This window comes from Pieris napi, chromosome 9 (genome assembly GCF_905475465.1).
Source record: "Pieris napi chromosome 9, ilPieNapi1.2, whole genome shotgun sequence".
NCBI lineage: Eukaryota > Metazoa > Arthropoda > Insecta > Lepidoptera > Pieridae > Pieris > Pieris napi.
Genome location: NC_062242.1, coordinates 7,785,301 through 7,804,735, shown reverse-complemented (window position 1 = coordinate 7,804,735; position 19,435 = coordinate 7,785,301). Strand labels below are relative to the sequence as shown.

The 19,435-nt window shown below is 33.6% G+C and overlaps 1 protein-coding gene across 3 annotated transcripts in view; it reads left to right on the top strand.

Moving 5' to 3' along the window:
* The window catches only part of LOC125052711 (CUGBP Elav-like family member 3-B), a 447,174-nt gene that overhangs the window by 44,903 nt on the left and 382,836 nt on the right, over positions 1 to 19,435 (top strand). For 2 of the 3 annotated variants that reach the window (XM_047653702.1, XM_047653703.1), the window contains one exon: positions 7,093 to 7,175. In XM_047653702.1, coding sequence (XP_047509658.1) covers positions 7,093 to 7,175 — 83 coding nt within the window. Of the gene's footprint in view, positions 1 to 7,092; positions 7,176 to 18,977; positions 19,156 to 19,435 lie in introns of those variants that run through there. The other variant, XM_047653704.1, reaches the window with a different exon arrangement.

Here is a 19,435-nt window from a genome sequence, read left to right as displayed (position 1 = left end):
ATTTAATTTAAATTTGTTGTCGGCCTTTGGGAGGGTTGTGCGGTACCGGGCGAGTGCCAAAACGTACATGTCCATGTACCATGTCCTCTCATGGTCGAATTTCTAAGGCAAAAAAAAAAGCACGAATTATAAAAATCTTATACTTGAAATCTTGAATCTTGCCATAAAAAAAAAAACAGACATCATAACCAGGATAACAAACTTTTATACATATTTTCTAACAACACCGGCTTGAAACTGTAAGAATTTAGTATATTTTTACGGCTTTGTCTTATTAAAATGTTCTTTTTACATATATTAAATTTCTGAAGGCTACTGGGAGATCATTAGTCTAATTATCAAAAGCCATAATTACAGTTTCTCCAAAAGCATCGTATAATATAGAAAACACGATGCTTAAACTGTACATAATGACACAGAACACAAGTTTCTCGTCCTGAACTCTGACCACTTCGCAATTTATATGCACAAGTTTTGTCGTGTTACATCACCTTGTGAGATAAATGTTCCAACTCTAAAATAGAGTTTTTATATGCACGAAAAAAATATGGATTACATTAGAACAAAAATCTCAACTACTTGAATAAAGCGTAACACGTATTACTACTTTATTCTTGAATAGTATTATAAGTAACATTTCATATGTTTAATTAAATTGAATCATATAGAAAATGTTGAGGCCTAATGGTTTTTATGTGCTTTAAATTTATTTTTATCTTTTATTCCAAATAAATACATTTTTGACCTCATTTATATTAAAAATGTACATGGAATATGAATTCATTGATGTGCTTTTAAATTTGTTTATATGCATGCTGATAACTTTTGGCTAAAGCTCTCTTTACCTATACATTAAAAGAGCCTCTGTTATAAATGTGTAGTAATTAAAACCAGTTAGATTTTAACGAAGGTAAAATAAGACGTCACTTTTAATTAAGTCAAATGAATACACGAAGGGATGGGCGAGATACTCCGTAATACATTTAAAATATCCTAATATTACGTTCATAGACTTTATACATATTACATAGTATATATGTACGTATCTATAAGCATTACAAAGATATTATTATAGACGCATAATACATTTAAAGCATGCAGAAGCATATGATCTAGATATACCGTGTAAACTCTTTATAACGAATTTCAGGTGACCGAGCATTTTTTAAGCTATTGCATAGATTTTATCGCGGGCTTTGATCGTGGCGACCGAATTAAGAAATTCCGTAACGAAAAATCCTAACACACGATGACGTAACGCGTATGAGCGCGTTAGAGCGGGACAGAACGCATACTGGTTAAATAATAATATAATAATATTATATAATATAATAATAATATAATAATATAATATACATAAAAGGTTAGCAAACAAAAACGGGTTTAGTTTTGATTCATACTTTCCATCTTAAACGTCACAGGCAATACCATGAAAATGATTTAAATTAAAGTCATTAAAGTTGTAACACATTATTAACTATAATATGGCATAGTATTTACCTCAGAACTATACCTCTAGTACTAGTATACCTAGTAATCTGGTATTGCTGTTTATCTCTGCCGCAAAGTTTTTCAACTAAGCTCCATCTCATTCATCTAAGCGATACTGACACTACCCTTTTATACTAAATAAGATTAAAACTACAAGTTTCTTCGTCTTCCGAGAGTGGGTATAAATTTAACTGTCTTTGAGTAACTTAACGTAATAATGTAGAGCGTAGTTTATATAGTGTTTGTTTTCTACTAAGTGTAGTATAAAAATTCAACAATAATAAAATAAAATTAGTACTTGTTTGTAAGAACGTGAATGAAAAACTCGCGAAACGGTTTTAAGATTAGATAATTATTAATAATGAGTACTTGTTAAAAAGTTAACAAAATATTTTAGATTATATTGTTTTTTATTTCGTTTGTTTCAACGCTGATGAAAAATTTGAATTATTTTTATTATTACTTATAATGAAGAATACTTCATTAAGATAGCAGTTCGTTAGGGTAGTTTTTAGTAAGGTAGGCCGTTCATAGCAATTCTTTGTTAATATATTTACTTTTTTTTTCTAGTTTTTATAAAAGCCGTTAGCTAATTAAATAAAAATAAATAAAGATTTTCTGATATATGTTTCGACTCTCCATAATAGCATAGGGTTAGCTTAGGCTAGGCGCAACACTGTCAATCCCTAGTTTAGCATTGAGATAGAAACCAACGGTTTCTAAATGCTCATTATACTTGGTCATACGGTGAAGGAAAGGTAAGGAATCCAGCACGTGTACGACCCAAAAATCAAAGGCGTCGGTCCACTATTTTCTGCCTATCTCTTAGATACATCATCAAAAACCGATAAAAGAATTTAAAGCTGTTATTAATAGCGAGTATAATATATTTCATTATTAGTGATTTTAATATGTATATTTTTTACTTATAATTTATAACACAATAAGTCAAAGAAAATGTTTGTATCGAATGACTGCAATTTCCTTTTTTATAAAAGGAACAGTGTTATTATTATCTGACCTTATTACTATGAGTAATTATGTACGACACTTACCTAAACTTTGTACGATGTTGAACCAACTCAAGTATGGAAACAAACAAGAATCTCGTAAAATAAGTTTAAAGCAAAACTTAATTAGAATTTAACTTAAATTAATTATAATTAAGTATTATTAAAATATATGTGACCTTTTTTTTTTAATAAATATTTATGGTTGGTTTACACACACACTCCGCTGGATCTGCGACCCAAAATGTATCATGGCCTCCGAGGCGAGAAACTATCTCCACTCCCTGTCCTGTGCTACTTCCTGCAACAACTTGGCTTTCATCTACAGCAAGTCCACCTCCACCCTGTTCACCCAGCAATACCTGGATATATTAATATCCTTATGTATTATAAAATGAAGTCCCCTGTCTGTACGAACGCGATATAACAGTTGGATTTTTATACCTAAGTAATACGTGGGTGATGTTGAGTAAGCCCACAACGAAAGTCATACTAAATCATTGACCGAAAATTTTCTCGCGTTAGGTTAATTTTCACGTGTAACAAGAGTTTTAGATTTGCCGCCAATTCACAAAAACAAATGACAAATGAATGTAATATACTACATTAAATTACCAAAGAGTTCTAAAATTAAAATTAAAAAAAAGTTTTCATGAGCAATGTTTCTGGCCGTTCTGAACATTTTCTGTGTTACCCGTGTATAGAAATATATTACTCACTATTATATTATGAATATAATTTTTTAGAAATTCATGATTTAAAAATACTACTTTGTACTACTACAAAGACAAGTATAAATCATTTTTCGTAAGATCTTTTCCGTAAGGTTTCTTTGATAAAAATATGCGAATAAAGCAGCCTAACCATAAAATTTAATGAACCGAAACCGTCTTCAATTTACGGAGCATGTCTAAAACCTTGTTTTAATCAAACCCCCGAGGTGCTGGTTATTTCTCAAAGAGATCGCTAAAGAGCCCCGGGCTGTATCGTTATGAGGGAATTAATTTAATATCATTATAATTTAATACAGGTTGCATCGCTGTGAGATTAAGGGCTTTTGCCACATTGATTCATTGTAGAAAAGTAGTGGTGCAATATTAATATATTATATAAATTAAATACCAGCTAAACGAGCGATCACTATGTAGATCATTTTATGACAATTATTTTTTTTCGTAACACCTAATTAAAGGGTTGCCTCTTTTACCACTTTTTTATTTTATTTTATTGTCAAAACGTACAAGATAACGTGATATAAACTACAAATGCAACATACACTGTAGACAAAATATTGGTTGTTTGTAAAGTAGGTTTACGATCGAGATGTTTACGTGATAACGTCTTATTGGTGATATAAGTTTTTGGGAAGTAAGGAATTAATGAAGATAACAATTTTTTCAAATTTTAAATTACATCTATCGTTTTATTCACACTTTTGATGATAAATTTCGGGTGTAAAATGACAAGTTTACTTATTCGACTATGATATACATTTTTCTTCATACATACATTCATACAAATCTCCATTCGTTTGTATGCCGCTAGAGTGAGAGAGACGGGAGATCGGTCCGTCTCTCTCTCGTTATACCTGCGATCGCGCTCGTGAGGTTTTGGTGTGACACAAGTTTCTGAACATGTCACCCGACTAAAACGATTTTAAAGACGTTATCACGTCAAAAAACTATACAAATCATTTATATCACTGGTATAACATTTGGGATTTAATGGCTTGATTTTGACATATGCAGTTCCTTACAATAAAATAATAAACCTTTATAAGTAACGCATTTTCGCTAAACGTACTATTACGTTTAAGCTTTCTGTTGAATATAGACTTTGAACATGGAAACGACATATTAACCTTTTGCATGTATTGTGCTCGTTACAAAATACCAAGGCTTTCATATAGAGCCAACTTGCTACAAAACCATACATTGATAGGTTATCTCACCCTAAAACAATGGCGTATGTGGATTAATTTATAAGAAAAACGTGTTATAGCCTTTTCATCAATTAGGCCTAGAAAAATTGTATAGAGTAGTTATTAGTAGTTGTTGATTAGATAGAGTAGTAGTTTATTGTACAATGAACCTAATCTATTTCTTTATACCTCGGTCACACACTGACAAAACTAAAGCATTTGAAAGTTCAAAATCTACGAACAAAAAAGTGTCCAATGCCTTAATATCAATAATGTCCCAATTATATGTATGCCATATTAGCTCTAAAGTATTTATCTTTGGTCAAATAAAGTTGTTTGTTTATATGACACTTATAAACAAATCATCTAAATATCAATTATATTAAAACTTTTTTGTCTGATTTCACCATATCAAGTTGCTTTTGTTGATGCTTCTTTAATGTAATGTTATTAAGCTGTTTCCGTTACAGTTTTAGAGAATTTATTTTCTACACTCGAGCAAATTATATTTTTTTCCTGGTTTTCGCCATAACAAGCTATTCGTATTCGAGTGGCTACCGTGCACGGTGCGGCAGACAGGATCAGATAGCGACCGGAAATAAAAGCAACTCTAATTGCTGACTCGCGATGCAAATCCGCCTTTGTTACGAAATGTTATTGCACTTATATGGGTCATCGAATTAGAGTTTAATTACGGTTTTTCTGTCGAAGATTAGGCTATTAGCACGGTAGTTAGAAATTTAAATATGGTTTATGGTATAATGATGCAATACAATTAGGGATTTTGGAATATTCTATTCCAGAAGCAGAGAATAAAGAAAGGTCAATGACATTTGAAGTTATATGAGGCAATTTTTATATAAATTTTTTCTGCACAAAGACATAATTTAACATTACGAAGTATCCTAACTAACTAATTTAAAACTAACCTCATTTACTAAAAAGGATATCTAACAACAGAAATTGTCCAATAACACTACTTACTGCCACTATTATATTACAGACACTCTGTTCTTGTGTACTATTTAATAGCAAATTTAAATGAAAAATTTCAAATCAAAATCAAAATTTAAAAATAAATTATAAATAATTCGTACGTGGTGTCAGATCTACTTGTAAAAAACTATCAAAGTAATGCCCTGTTGGAATCTAGATTTTGATAAAAATATTAAGAAAAAAGATTTTAACAAAGCCTATCCGTTATGCCTAGTATATTAAAATTACGGACTTTAGATGCATAGAATTAAAAATTGTAAGATCATATTGTTATTACTTAATAGTCCAACTTGGTTTCCACATCGATTAGTCACGTCACCAGCGTTAGAATCTGTGGAGCTAATAATATACTAATGGCGTGTTCACTAAATACCTGTCCCTGAGGAATGCGAGCTAATTGCTACATCACTATTGGTTTAGTGCATGAATGGAATTGCGTTTAGTACGTGCTGCGAGTTGGTCAATCACAGGTACACGACAGTTTCATAACATAATTTCGTATGTTACATATCTAGCATAGTCGTTAACATTCTGAAGAATAGTTTCAAGCATGTTGCTTTTCCTTTTGACTTGTTCATTATCGCAACGTTCGAAGCCAAATTGTGATATTTAGGGAGTTGAGTAGACTGCGTAAAAATATTTTTTTTTACTTACATAAAGGACTTACTTGCGCAAAGGGGAGGAAGAAATGTTTCTAAAACTCAGGTATCAGAAAAAATGGGATTCCTTGGAGGACGCATTTGAAGGGAGTTCCCACTAAAATTGTAACTTGAAGTCATATATTATAACAAAATATTTGTATTTGTTCAATTTTTGTTTAAATCATAACTTAATATTAATGTTTATATTTTATTCATTTATATATGTCACTATACATTGGTATAGATAAGACTTAGAATATAATTACTGTTAGTTTCATTTTATGACAAGTTTATTCAGACTTTACTAAACTTTGAAAAAAGTGGTTTCTAGAACCTAAATCACAGGAAAGTTAAGCGATTTAAGAGATGTTTCTATTTCCCTTCGCGTGTGTGTTTCCGGTCTTTGGTGCAATATTTCATCGAACATGACTCGAATGCGAGTTGCACTAAACTTTTTAACGTGACTTGCACTTGTTAGAAACGTAGTCTAAAATCGATATAATTTTTACGCTACGAAGACTAAACTAGGTGTTATTACTTGGGAGTTTAGCGGTATTTGGGGGTTTGTTTAAGATTCAAAGTCTTAGGGTGAACTAGGACTTTTATATATCAAAATTGAATAGATTTATGACATTATTGAGGAATACTGAGCGCGAAGATTCGATTTTAATCGAAGCCGATTTCTTAGCTATGTTATTTCACCACACAAATAAGTGTCACTTGCCCATACAGAAAGGAAAATGTGTGCAAAAGGCATTTGAATGCACGGCCTTAGTGTTGAGAATCATATACACTAACTGCAAACTGCGACTATTTCGTGTAAAAACCATACAAAATAATATTGCCTTTGCCAATTATCACTAACAATGCGTGTGTTTTGTCTTCCGAAACAGACGTACGCAATCCGTCAAATTAAATAATTGATTTTTTTGTCAGATTGAATTGTATATTTAATATGTATATAAATAATATTAGAAGTTATATATATTTAATTCATTGATGTGGTGTTAATTTTGTCATATTTTGTCAACAGGGTGCGCTTTCCTTACATATTTCAACCCGGAAAGCGCTTCGAGCGCACAAACAGCCCTCCATGAAAAAAGAACGCTACCAGGGGTAAGTTTATAATATAACTAGCTGACCCGGCAAACGTTTGTATGCCATGTATATTATTTCTAGGAAAAAAATTTAGTTCAATAAAAATGACTATCAACAATATTAAAAAATAGGTGTTAATAAAAAAAACAAAAAACAAATTGCGAAGAATAAAAAAAAAATTTGGGACATCCCTTATCACTTAGTTTGAAAGATAGATAGTAGGCGATTCTCAGACATACTGAATATGAATATAAAATTTCATAAGTATCGGTCGAGCCGTTTCGGAGGAGTATGGGAACGAACATTGTGACACGAGAATTTTATATATTAGATATTTATTATTATATGTATAACAAAAAAGTATTAACTTAAGCTTCATTTATAAAAAAAATGGTATCTTCCAGGTACAATATTTTGTTTAATAACTCCGCTGTAGTGCAAGGAAATATTCATTTTTAAAGCTTGAACATTAAATGAATTCCTTAGCTTCAATTATGAAGCTACTCATATTGGATAAAAATATCCTGAAAATTAATTTTGATTGAAAACATATATTAAATTCGATTACCTACACAAAAACAGTGAAACTATAAAAGGCAAACAACAATCGTTCATATAAAACGTCGTTTAAAAAATAAATACATTCGTCGATAAATAAAACGCTCGATTACCGAGCAAACAGTGCCGTTGCACCTGCGTTACGTATTTATCATTTTTGCGGACCAATTGTTTGCTGCACCTGGTTAATTTACGGTCGCGAGCTTATGGGAATTTATTAAGATCACTTTATTTTCGTTGTTAATGTTCATTTGTTTCGTTGCATTTTTAATCCTACTGATATTATGAGTTTTTTCTCAGATTCTAGTCCTGTATCTCACGCATACTGAAGTCCCAAATAATGGTTTCGAGTTCACTGTATACAATGTAAATATCTAACGAAATAATGAAACTCTGACGATTGTTCCATGTTAAATTGTTTTAATTACCATAAGTTCCATACTTAAAAAGTATACGCAGACTTGATACCCGCTAGTTTACTTTAGAATAAGTGAATTGGGAGACTACGTACATTTTAAGAACTATAGTCTTATTGAGGTATATTAAAGTATAAATGTTTCTTAAATATTTTCAGTTTAAATAAAAAAAAATGGCTGTTTCTAAGTTTCTAAAACGCCTTGATTACGATGCAACAGAAATTTTGTTATCTATATCCATATGATACTTCAAATTAATTTTGTTCAAAATTAGTTTACACACCCTTACACATTACTCACACACCCACAACCTTAGGGTTAGGGTTAGGGTAGAAGGACTCCTTTTTCCGCAATTAGACTCGTGGTTGGTCCGTTGTGCGTACGAGTCCTGGCTAATTTAGCCAGCCTAGCTCCTTCCAGAAGCACAGAAGTCTCCTGGGCACTTCACAGGCTTCCCGGAGCGACCTCACCGTTCCGAGGATTTTTTCACGTTGATTAGCCACAGCCTCGCATTCCAGGACTACGTGGGTGACTGTTTCTTCTGCGCTGAAACAGCCTCTGCACAGGGGGCTGTCTGTCGCGCCTAGGATAAAAAGATGTTTATTTAGGAGGCAATGACCCGTTATTGTCCCTATCATTATTTTAAGGTTGGTTCTATTTAAGTTAAGTAGTCGCTTTGTCAGTTGCGGGTTTACTGCTGGCAGAGCCACTTTGGACTGTCTGCAGGCCGCACCATGCGACCATCGTTGTTGCTGGAGGTCAGCGGATCTCTGGCGGATCCAGGTTCGCACCAGCGAGAAGGGCAGAGGAAGGAGCGGATACGGGCCAGCAGGCATCATTCCGGAGCCTCTTCTCGCAAGCTCGTCCGCAGCATCATTGCCGAGAGATCCACTGTGTCCCTTTATCCACTGTAAGGTAACCCTATTGGTTCGGGTTATAGCCTCCAGTGCTTCATGACACTCCAGTATTAGTTTGCTGTTGGTTTTTTTGTTTCCGAGCGCCATCAGCACGGATGCACTGTCGGATACGAATTTAATGCAAAAGTCATTAATCCCTAGCCGCTGCACGGCTCTGGCTGCTTCGGTTAAGGCGACACATTCACATTGAAAGATCGTGCTCTGTGTGCCCAAGGGTAGGTGTATGTTGATGTTGAGATCAAGAGAGAATATGCCAGCGCCTGAGCCAGACCCTGTTTTGGATCCATCTGTATATATACGTAGCTCATTCACGGTCGACCGGTCATGTTCCTCTTCTCTCAGTTGTATATGATATTTCCTGTTAAATATTAGTTGGTTAGTGATTCTATCACAGGGCGCAGCAATAAGAGGTTGATACTCTGTTGCCCTGTTGAGAATCACTGTGTGTGTACTGTAGTGATTTTTTCCCCATAGATCCAGTACCATAAGCCTGATAGCAGCCAGGGCTGCCTCCTGCTGTATGTGTAGGTCCAGGGGTAAGATCTGCAGGGCCATCTCCATTGCTGCGGTTGGTGTTGTTTTCATGCAACCGCTAGCAGCGGACAAAGCAAGCCTCTGGAAGCGTCCGAGTTTGGTAATTGCCGTTTGAAGTTCTGTTCTGGGCCACCAAACAAGGGCTCCATAGGCAAGCATTGGCCTAATTATGGCAGTGTATATCCATAATGTTATCTTAGGCGATAGGCCCCATTTCACGCCTAGCATCTTTTTGCATTGATAAAAGGCGATCGTTGCTTTGTTTAGTTTGTGTTCTAGATGTTTGTTCCAGAGCAGTTTACTGTCCAAAATCACACCTAGGTACTTGATTTCATTCTTGAGAATGAGTTCAGTGTTGAAGAGTTTCGGAAGTTTGTACGGTCCAAGAACTCTTCGGTTGGTAAAAAGTATTAGTTCTGTTTTTGATGGGTTGACAGATAACTCGTGCTCATTGCACCATCTCTCAATCACTTTGAAAGCTCGTCTCATGAGGTCGCATAAGGTGCTTTCAAAGTTCCCAGATATCAAGATTGCTATGTCATCAGCATATCCCACAGTGAAGAGATTGTCAGCGTTGAGTTTTGTGATTAGTTCATTAACCACAAGGTTCCACAGTAGCGGCGATAGAACACCTCCCTGCGGACATCCTCTGCTGACAATGCCTCGTGTTGTGGAGTTTACCGTGAACTGTATAGCTCGTTGTTTTAGCATGTTGTTTACCCATTCTATAAGGGTTGATGGTACTCCACATGACCTTAGTGCTCTGGTTATACTCGTGAAGTTTGTTTTGTCAAAAGCACCTTCGATGTCAATGAATGCACCAAGGGTTGACTGCTTTAACTTCAGGGAGTTGCCAATGCGAGACACGACGCTGTGGAGTGATGAGTCCGTTGATTTGCCCGAACTGTAGGCATGTTGATTAGGGTGTAGGAATTTGGATAGCGATACCCGGCTGCGTATCTCCAGGTCCCCCAGCCTCTCCATCGTTTTTAAGAAAAATGAAGTAAGGCTAATAGGCCTGAAGGACTTCGCTTGGGTATAGTCCTCTTTACCCGGTTTTGGGATGAATATGATTTTTACTTCTCTCCATTTCAAGGGTATGTATCGGTGGGCTATACAGGCTCGGAAGACAGAGACAAGATAGTCTACTATTAGGTTCCCACTCCATCTTAGTAGGCCTGGGAAGATGCCGTCCAAACCAGCCGCTTTGAATGGAAGGAAGGAGTTGATTGCCCACGTTACTTTTTCATTAGTGATTATTTTGTGAGCTACTTGCCAGTCTGAGCTGTCGGTGGCTCTCTCCGAGTATGGTTGCCAAGCCTGTTCGTTGGCAATTATGCAACCCGGAAAGTGTGTTGCCAGTAGTAGTTCACATGTTTCTGAATCAGTTTTTGTAAATGAATTGTCAGGTTTTTTAAGACAACCGATCGAGTGATTGGGCTCTCTGGAGAGGCATGATTTCACCCTGGTTGCCTGGTTGTTGGTTCCAATACTGGTGCAGAAGTGTCTCCAACACTCCAGCTTCCTAGTACGTAAAAGTTTTTTGAATCGCCTTCTCGCGACCGTGTACTTGTCCCAGTCGGTGGGTAACCGTGTGTTCACTGCTCTATTGAACAGCTTCCTGACCTTCCGTCGGTGTCTCTCCAGTTCGGGGCACCACCAGTTATGTCTCCCTCCCCATCTTGGTATGGTAAGGGGACACGACCGTTCATAGCTTGTCAGGAGTAGGGACGTTAGGTTGTTTACATGTTTGTCTATGTCTTGTATATTTATGGTGGTTGGTATCGATAGTTTGTCTACCTCGGAGCTGATAAGTCTATGAAATTTTACCAAATCGGTTCTCCGTGGTATACGTCTAGGTTGAGGTTTAGGTAGCTCCCCTTTGATTGCAAAGCGGATCCACCTATGATCAGAGCATGATAACTCGTTGGATACGTGCCAGTCCTGTATGTGATCTGACAGACCAGCAGTTACCATTGTTAAATCAATAATAGTTTGCGAACGCGCGTTGATAAAAGTTGGTTTTGAGCCATTGTTTGCCAAGATAAGGTTATTGCTGAGTATAAAATTAAGCATGTCCTCACCTCGAGTGTTGGTACTAGCGTTACCCCATAACGTGTGGTGCGCATTGGAGTCCGCCGCGATGATTAGCTCCAGTTTCTCCCTCTCACAGTAGTCAGCCAGAAGGCCGAGTTCTGGAGTCACCCACAACCTTTAGACCAAACTTTAAACTTATTTGTATGTTTTATTTCGTTTGTTACTTTAGTTTAGTCATAGTACGTATATATAGTCAAAAGTCTTTATGTATATATATATATATATATATTATTATATATATATTCTATCCGCGATGTACGCACAAAGATGGGCAATACGTGAGCAGGTAAGCGTGTGTAGTGCAATATTGTAAATAGGCAAATAAACTTCATTATTATTATTAAACTTATTATAAAAATATATCACCACTTAAGTGTTATTACGGTTTTTCAATTGCTGATTGATAAAACATGCAATACGTAAGTTTATAAGAACCCTCAAAATTAAATTAGCATTTTTGTACCAAATTCAGCTAGGGTACATGCCGGCGCGAATAAAGCGATTGCGCCTAACAAAATTTAATGTCGGTATAAAATTATCCACTACTTTATATTCTTCGTGCGTGTGGGGCTAATTTTATTTTACATAAAACGATGCCCAGATAATGACAATATCATTGTAACTATTTCGTATACATATTTAATATAAATTTTCATACTTTTGTGGCTTTTCAAACGAACGAATTTTCAAAAGATAATTTTTTAATAAACTGTTGTAATAGTTTCCATACATCATCCATTAATTTTATCGCCTTAAGAATGAAGATTAAAAAAATTATTTGTTAATTCTCGTCAAAAATGCATTAAACGCTAAAATTACAAGTTTCTGACCCTCCAAAAGGAATCCGTTTTTCGTTAAAAGTCTTTCGTTCTTTTGTCTATAATTTGATTTTTCGTCTATCCTACAACCTTGATTTGACTGACAGTAAGTGTAAATATGAATATTTTCTTTTTAAATTTACAAAAGTAACCTAAATTAATATTTTATTTAGTTTTTGACTATAAAGAATAAGGTAATACGCTAATATAAATAACAACGATTTAAGACATCATTTGCGTTAACAATCAAATATTGTAGAAAGGTTTTATAAAAACGACCCTTATAAATAGCTTGAAGGATCAGCTGGGGCTAATTCGACCCCCCACTCACGTTTTAACATTACCATACATCAACATGACGGCCTCGGAAGGGTTGTGAATGCTAAATTCGGCAGGTAAACTTTACCCTTATGTTAATACTTATACGAATAGACGATTTACGATGCGCTTTATTTAAAACAAAATATCGATTAAAAAAATCCACCTATTGTGTGCTAATGTTTCCTACATTTGTCTTTCTTGTCTTTGTAGCAGTTTATTTAAATAATTCTGTTTTCGAAACCCTCTAAAATTAATATCTGATTGTAATTTATCAAGAACAATTCAGATACTAAGACATATGTTTTTTCAAAGAAAAGGACCCACCTAATGATGCCTTTGCCCATGGACACACTGCTAGAAGGCTCGCAAGTGCGTTGCTGGCCTTTTAAGACGCACTTTTCTTGAAGGACCCTAAGTTGCATTGGTCCAGAAATAATTCAGTGGGCACCTGATTGCACCTGATGCGCGATTCATAATTAATCCATCTGATGATAGGATATAGGCTGCCCATGGATCTTTGCCAAACAATGTTATCATGTAGCGTCTTTTTTTCATTCATATACGAAGTTCAGACCAATGGAACCTTATTACGTATGTATGCGGTTATAGGCTCAAAGTTTCTTTCAGCTGAATTATTTAATCGGCTTTTCCATTAGGGTTTTGCGAAATGACACAATTTATATTCAGTGTGCTCAGGTTATGACTTAAAGAAAAGATTACGGTCGAGAAAAATTTAATTAAAATTCTCTGTACCGATCGTGAATTCTGTTTTTAATAAGTCGGGAGAATTACTACAGCAATTTATAGTTTAAGATGTGAATACAACCTGTGTTACTAGGGTATACGAGGTTCGGATCACACATTTTGCATAAAAAATTAAAAAACGCAGTTTTTCTGACGAAGCAGATAAATACCTACAAATCTATATAATTACAACTAAAATAATGATAATCAATTAATAAAAATTATTGATTTTAATGATTATCTTAACCTAAATTGTAAATAATCATAATTTAAAATATAATTAAATTGCATGTACAACAAGATATTTCCAAAAATGAAGAGTTGCCGTAATTGCAGGCAAACCCAAGCTCTCAACCCTGTGTTGTAATTTCGCTTAAGCCCCGGATTAAGCTGGAGCCAACATTGCACGTGTTGAAATTCTTTTCTCGTAAATTGCTTTCATTTTGGATTTTAAGCGTTATTTTTAATCTTTAAAATATTATGTGTAACTTGGAATATTCAACTTTATTATTGGCTATTTGGAGTAATAAACCCTAGCATGGTGTTTCATGGATCAATTAGGTATTGAATGATACTGACCTTATCATAATATATCGACAAATAAAAAAGGCTAAGAAGCACCGCAGTTACACAATTATGTTCGAACGTATTTAATATGTCGTCGAGTTTGTTGATTTTTCACTTTGATAATTCTTCAATCTTAAAACAGAATGGTATTTTTTTAAAGCCTTTATGATTTTACCTTAAATCAACAGTGTTATTGTAAGTATATCCATTTATAAATAAACTAATATTATATGTCTTTGAAAAAATCTTTAGTTCATATAAAAGCAAGAAATGATCGAAATATTTTAGAAATTTCTAAAAATATAATTCTTGTTTGCAGTTCATATATTTCTCTATTACTAAACATTATTTTTAGGAATAATACTAAAACTTGCAACCCGTGTTTTCCACTTAAGTGAATTTGGCAAGAGCGAGTAGAACATTGAAAAACATACATGATAACTAAATTTTATTTGAGTATAATTCACTTAAACACTGGAAAGGATCCAGTACACCATCGCAACAGGTCGTGCGTGCATGGGAACAGAAAACGGTGTGGAGAAATTGTCACAAAAACAAAATAAAAATCCAAACTTAACTGGTATACAATCTCGTATTTTACTTAGATACAAACAGACTATGATGACTTTATAATAATTAATTATAATAATTAAAGTCATGTTAAACACTAGCAGACCCGACAGATTGGTGTCCTGTATACACGTCTTAAATGCAAGTACAACATCTAAACCATTCTCGTTCATAAAAATCGCACTTGCGCATAGAAGACTTATAAGCTAACACGCATATTCCTCCAAGAATATAAATAATATATTTTTTTTTTCTTTTATTCATGATAAAAGAAAAAAACGCTCTTCATGTCACTTGACTTAAGCACATGGGAACAGTGATCCAGGATCATAAGCCGAATCGTAACTGAGCGAAACGTAAGAAATATTCTGTCATTTTTGTGTTTACAGTGTGTAAAGTATATAAACAGTGCGTAAGGTGAATAAAACAACAGTTCAATAAAAAAATGTTTTCTCGTTAATTGAAACTCAATGCCACCTCTGTGCGATACGTGCATTACAAGCCACAATGGTATCGCTATAAATCGTAGCTATGTGGCTGAGCTTAGCTCATTTTATAACTAACTAGCTGTGTCTCGGTTCGTGTAACGCGTATGGAGATAACGATGCGTTTCATCCGACTCGGTAATAGAGACTTTCATTCGTAATGTCCCTCTCCACAGTAGCTTTTTTATTTTGGTTAAATAATTAATAAATAAATAATGTTATTATTATTTTAAAGTTAAGGTAATTTTTAATCATGACATTGTGATTTGCTAGTTATGGATAATTTTGGCAATAAAAATCGTCAATATCAATCGTTTATTCATATAGGTAACACAGTGTACATTTATGAACGTCAAAAAAAGAAATACCTACATATTAAATGCGTCTAATTTTACATTTACTGCCTGTTCTCAAATCAAGGGCGTAGAACGGATGATAAGAACTGGCAATAAACTCTGTGCCACTTTTTTAAATCGCCAAGTTTGTCAAGAGAGAATTAGAAGAAAAACTGTATATCACTAGAGCACTAGCCCCCACGCTAGGATTCCTTTTCATGCGATGACTTCCATTTGCCGGCATATATTAATATTTTTTACTTAACGTAATAAATTATATAATTTGACTACGTATACTGTTGCACAAGAAGAATACTTTCAGTTCCAGATTAGAGAAGTTTCAGATTATGAAGATTGTAAAGTTTTAAATGGATAGTGATAGTTAAGTTTTTAAGAAAGTGGTTAAGATGAAAGGGCGTCTGAAGGAGAAAAAGCGTTGGGCGAAGAAAGTGCGTTTTATAGGTTTGCGTTGTGTATGATGTGGTGTTGTCGGTGTTTATTTCCACAAAAGTCGCCATATTAACTTTTCTAACCGTTAGAAGTTTTGTTTCATCATACAATTTTAAAGTTGGGTAGCGAAACTATTAAATTCGAAATTAACGCTCGCGAGTCAAGCGTCTGGCTACTAGACCCAATAATAACGTGTATGAAACAAGAAGGCACAAAAGAATTCACTGAAACGAACGAAGAGAAATAATTTGGTGGTTACAATACTTCATACAATTTTATGAGAGTAGCACGAGCCAGAGAAAAATCTAAATAAATTTATTTATAAAATGTTATATCGCATTTATCAAATGCACATGACGTGTCGCACATAGCGAATGGGACAAGTGCTTGTAGCGCCGCACTTTGTTTCGTATAATAGGATTTCTTCAGATGTCTTTATTCGCCGCCCGTTTTATTTGCAGCCGTCTGCAGTGTAATTGAATATTTTATTGAATAGAAATATATTTAGAGAATGCAATAAAAATGTCTTGGATTTTTTCTTTTGTATTTTATATTGGGTAGATTTAATACAGTTGCTTAGCAATTAAATATAGCATTTAACAAATGTATGTAATAATATGTAATGTATTTAATAAGATATCAAGTAATTTCCTTATAAACGTTAACTTCTTTAACAGATATAAACGCGAATTCCAATATGTCATTTTGATATTTTGCCTATATGACCCTTGCTTGTATGTAGTTTTTATGTTCTAATATAGTTTATGTATATGTGTAAAGTTTTTAATGTCACATTTACACACAATATGCATTTGTTTAAGATCTTAGAAAAATATATTGTATATAAATTAAAACTATATGCTCTGTAAATTGCGTTCATATTTTTATTTATTTATTTTAAAAAGACGCTCCGATGGGCAATGTGCATTACAATAAAAGCTTACATCTAGGAACACAAAGAGAAAGTATAGAGTTTCTTGCCCATTCTTCTCCATATAAAACTACCCTTTGGAAGGGACAATTAGAGTCATTTAAAAAAAAAATAACTAGTAATTTTGACTTTCAAATGTGCCTTTTTAATAGGCCTAATTGAAATAAATGATTTGATCATGATTTTGACACAAAAATAACAATTAAAACTTGTTTACAATCAGGCAATCACACTATGCTTTATACTTAATAACTATTAATAATAGAAACCAACTATAAATATGTGATCTAAATAGCGAGATATATAAATTATAAGTTATTGCAAAATTTCGGAATAGGTACGAGCTCGTAGCTCAGGGAAACTCAGAAGGAGAATCAATTTCATAGGAAAATTTGTTAGCTAACTTACACACCCTGGGAATAATAGGGATAAAACCTAGAACGGTTCTGCAAAGGGAATGGCAAAAAGTTTGATAAGAAAACGAGGAAGAAATCGAGAAATCCTTAAGTAAGTACCTATTATATATAAAGACATCTCCGCCAAGTCAAACCTCTTGTCTATTCTATTTAAAGTGTAAAATTAGTTATGGATAAGACTATTTTTATCTTGCACGAGGAAAAATATCAAACAGTTATTTCCTGGAAAATATTCAAAACATTCTTCTTTAAAATACTCACAAATTGTTCGTGTCAACCGGCGCCGCATCAGATGAAACTTTGTGACAGCCCTAAAATTAAGACTAATGTACTCTTCAACGTGATTATACTTTTCAAAAGTTCGTAATAAGACAGAAGATTAGGACTCTCTTGAAAGTTAATTTAGTATGATCAAATATATTTTAACAGCGGAATTAAGAGTATTATTAGAGTTATTTTTACAGATGTACATTTTGAGACACGTGTTAGACATTTCGTCTAAATATATTTACTTTTACTTCAGAATGAACCAAATAAAGATCCTGGATTTATTTAAATATTTTATACTTTAACATCATAGGACCACCCACAATAAAACTTAGTTTATGTGTTATTTTTGTCTTACGGTACTGAGCGCTTTTTGAAACGCTTCTACTAGACTGAAAAAAACCATTGTGACGTTATTAATTAGATTTTAAATATACGATTTGTGATAAGCACTAAGCCACAGAGTGTCATTATTCTATCCAGAATAACCTTGGTTCGATTTCTATGAATGATGCTAACACAAGGAGTTTTAGTCAGTTCTTGTCTTTCTAAATAACGATAGATTAATACCACCTTGAGACTGTTTCAGCGTAAAATATAGAATTGTTTGAAATACAATAATTCTCAAAAATACAGTTCAATGTTCTCTACAATGTTAATAAGAGAAGTTTTCCAGAAATTATAAAACAAACTAACATAAAATGTTTGGAGTAACTCACAGTCGAACATACGCTATAACTCGCTTCCTCTAGTGCGGGTGTAAAATATAAATAGAGTTGATACAACGGCTAATTATAATTGAATACTGAAACTACTGAAAGTAGTTATTAAGACAACTAATTAAAAGTTATAAACATATGCAAATAATTAAAATATACTTTTGAATAACTTTCACTTTCAACTATTTTAAATAATATATTTAGTTTCAATAATTATATTAAATATTGTCTAAGTACGAACTTCTCTATAACTTCGATACCGATATTCATATTATTCGACAACGAAAAATTGAAAACTTCGAATTAAGTATACATTAAAACTTAATACCAATGATAAATGTTATTTTTTCAATCCTCTACAAGTATCAAGTAAAAGAAATTTAATATATCATACATTTAATATATAAATTCTAATAAACTTTAATATATAACTGATTCATAGGATTCCGTAAACACTCCAGTTCATTCCCACTATAGCACGTGCGATAATAACATCTCTATATAGATTCACCGCGTACTAAAGATTTGTGTTTAAAATTTCGTCTTATTTTAGCTTTACAGACGGTAGTGTACGTCAGACGTTACTCGGCCAATGCGTTTTACTTCGACGAACGTGAAATTTATCGATAATTCCTGGGAAACATCCGAAAATCGGAAAAACCAGAAAGCCGCGCGAATTGTGTAAAATTGGAGCTGTCACATCGCTTTCGGAAAAGTGTAAAAGCTAAGTGTTCAAGTGTTTCAAATACCCAAGTGACCTCACGCAGTGTTCAAAAATAGTGTTTAACGTAAAAACAAGATGGATTACGATTCGTTGATCTATTCCCAATTAGCAAACTACTATGATGAATTGGTAAGTTTTAGATTTTCACACAGATTGCCTTCATAATCTAATCTGAGTTTGACTCTGTTTATTTTGTTTTACGTAAAAATTAACACGTTTTATTTAAATAAAGCAAACATAAGTTTTATAAATTTGATATAAACTAATTAAAAAAAAGGATTATTTTAAATAAATGATTTATTAACAATATCGTTTGAAATCCCGCGACGCAACAACAAACTCATTTTTACGTAAGTTTCAAAGTTGCATTTTAAAGTAATCTGCTAATCAGCTATCTGTAACCTGAAAC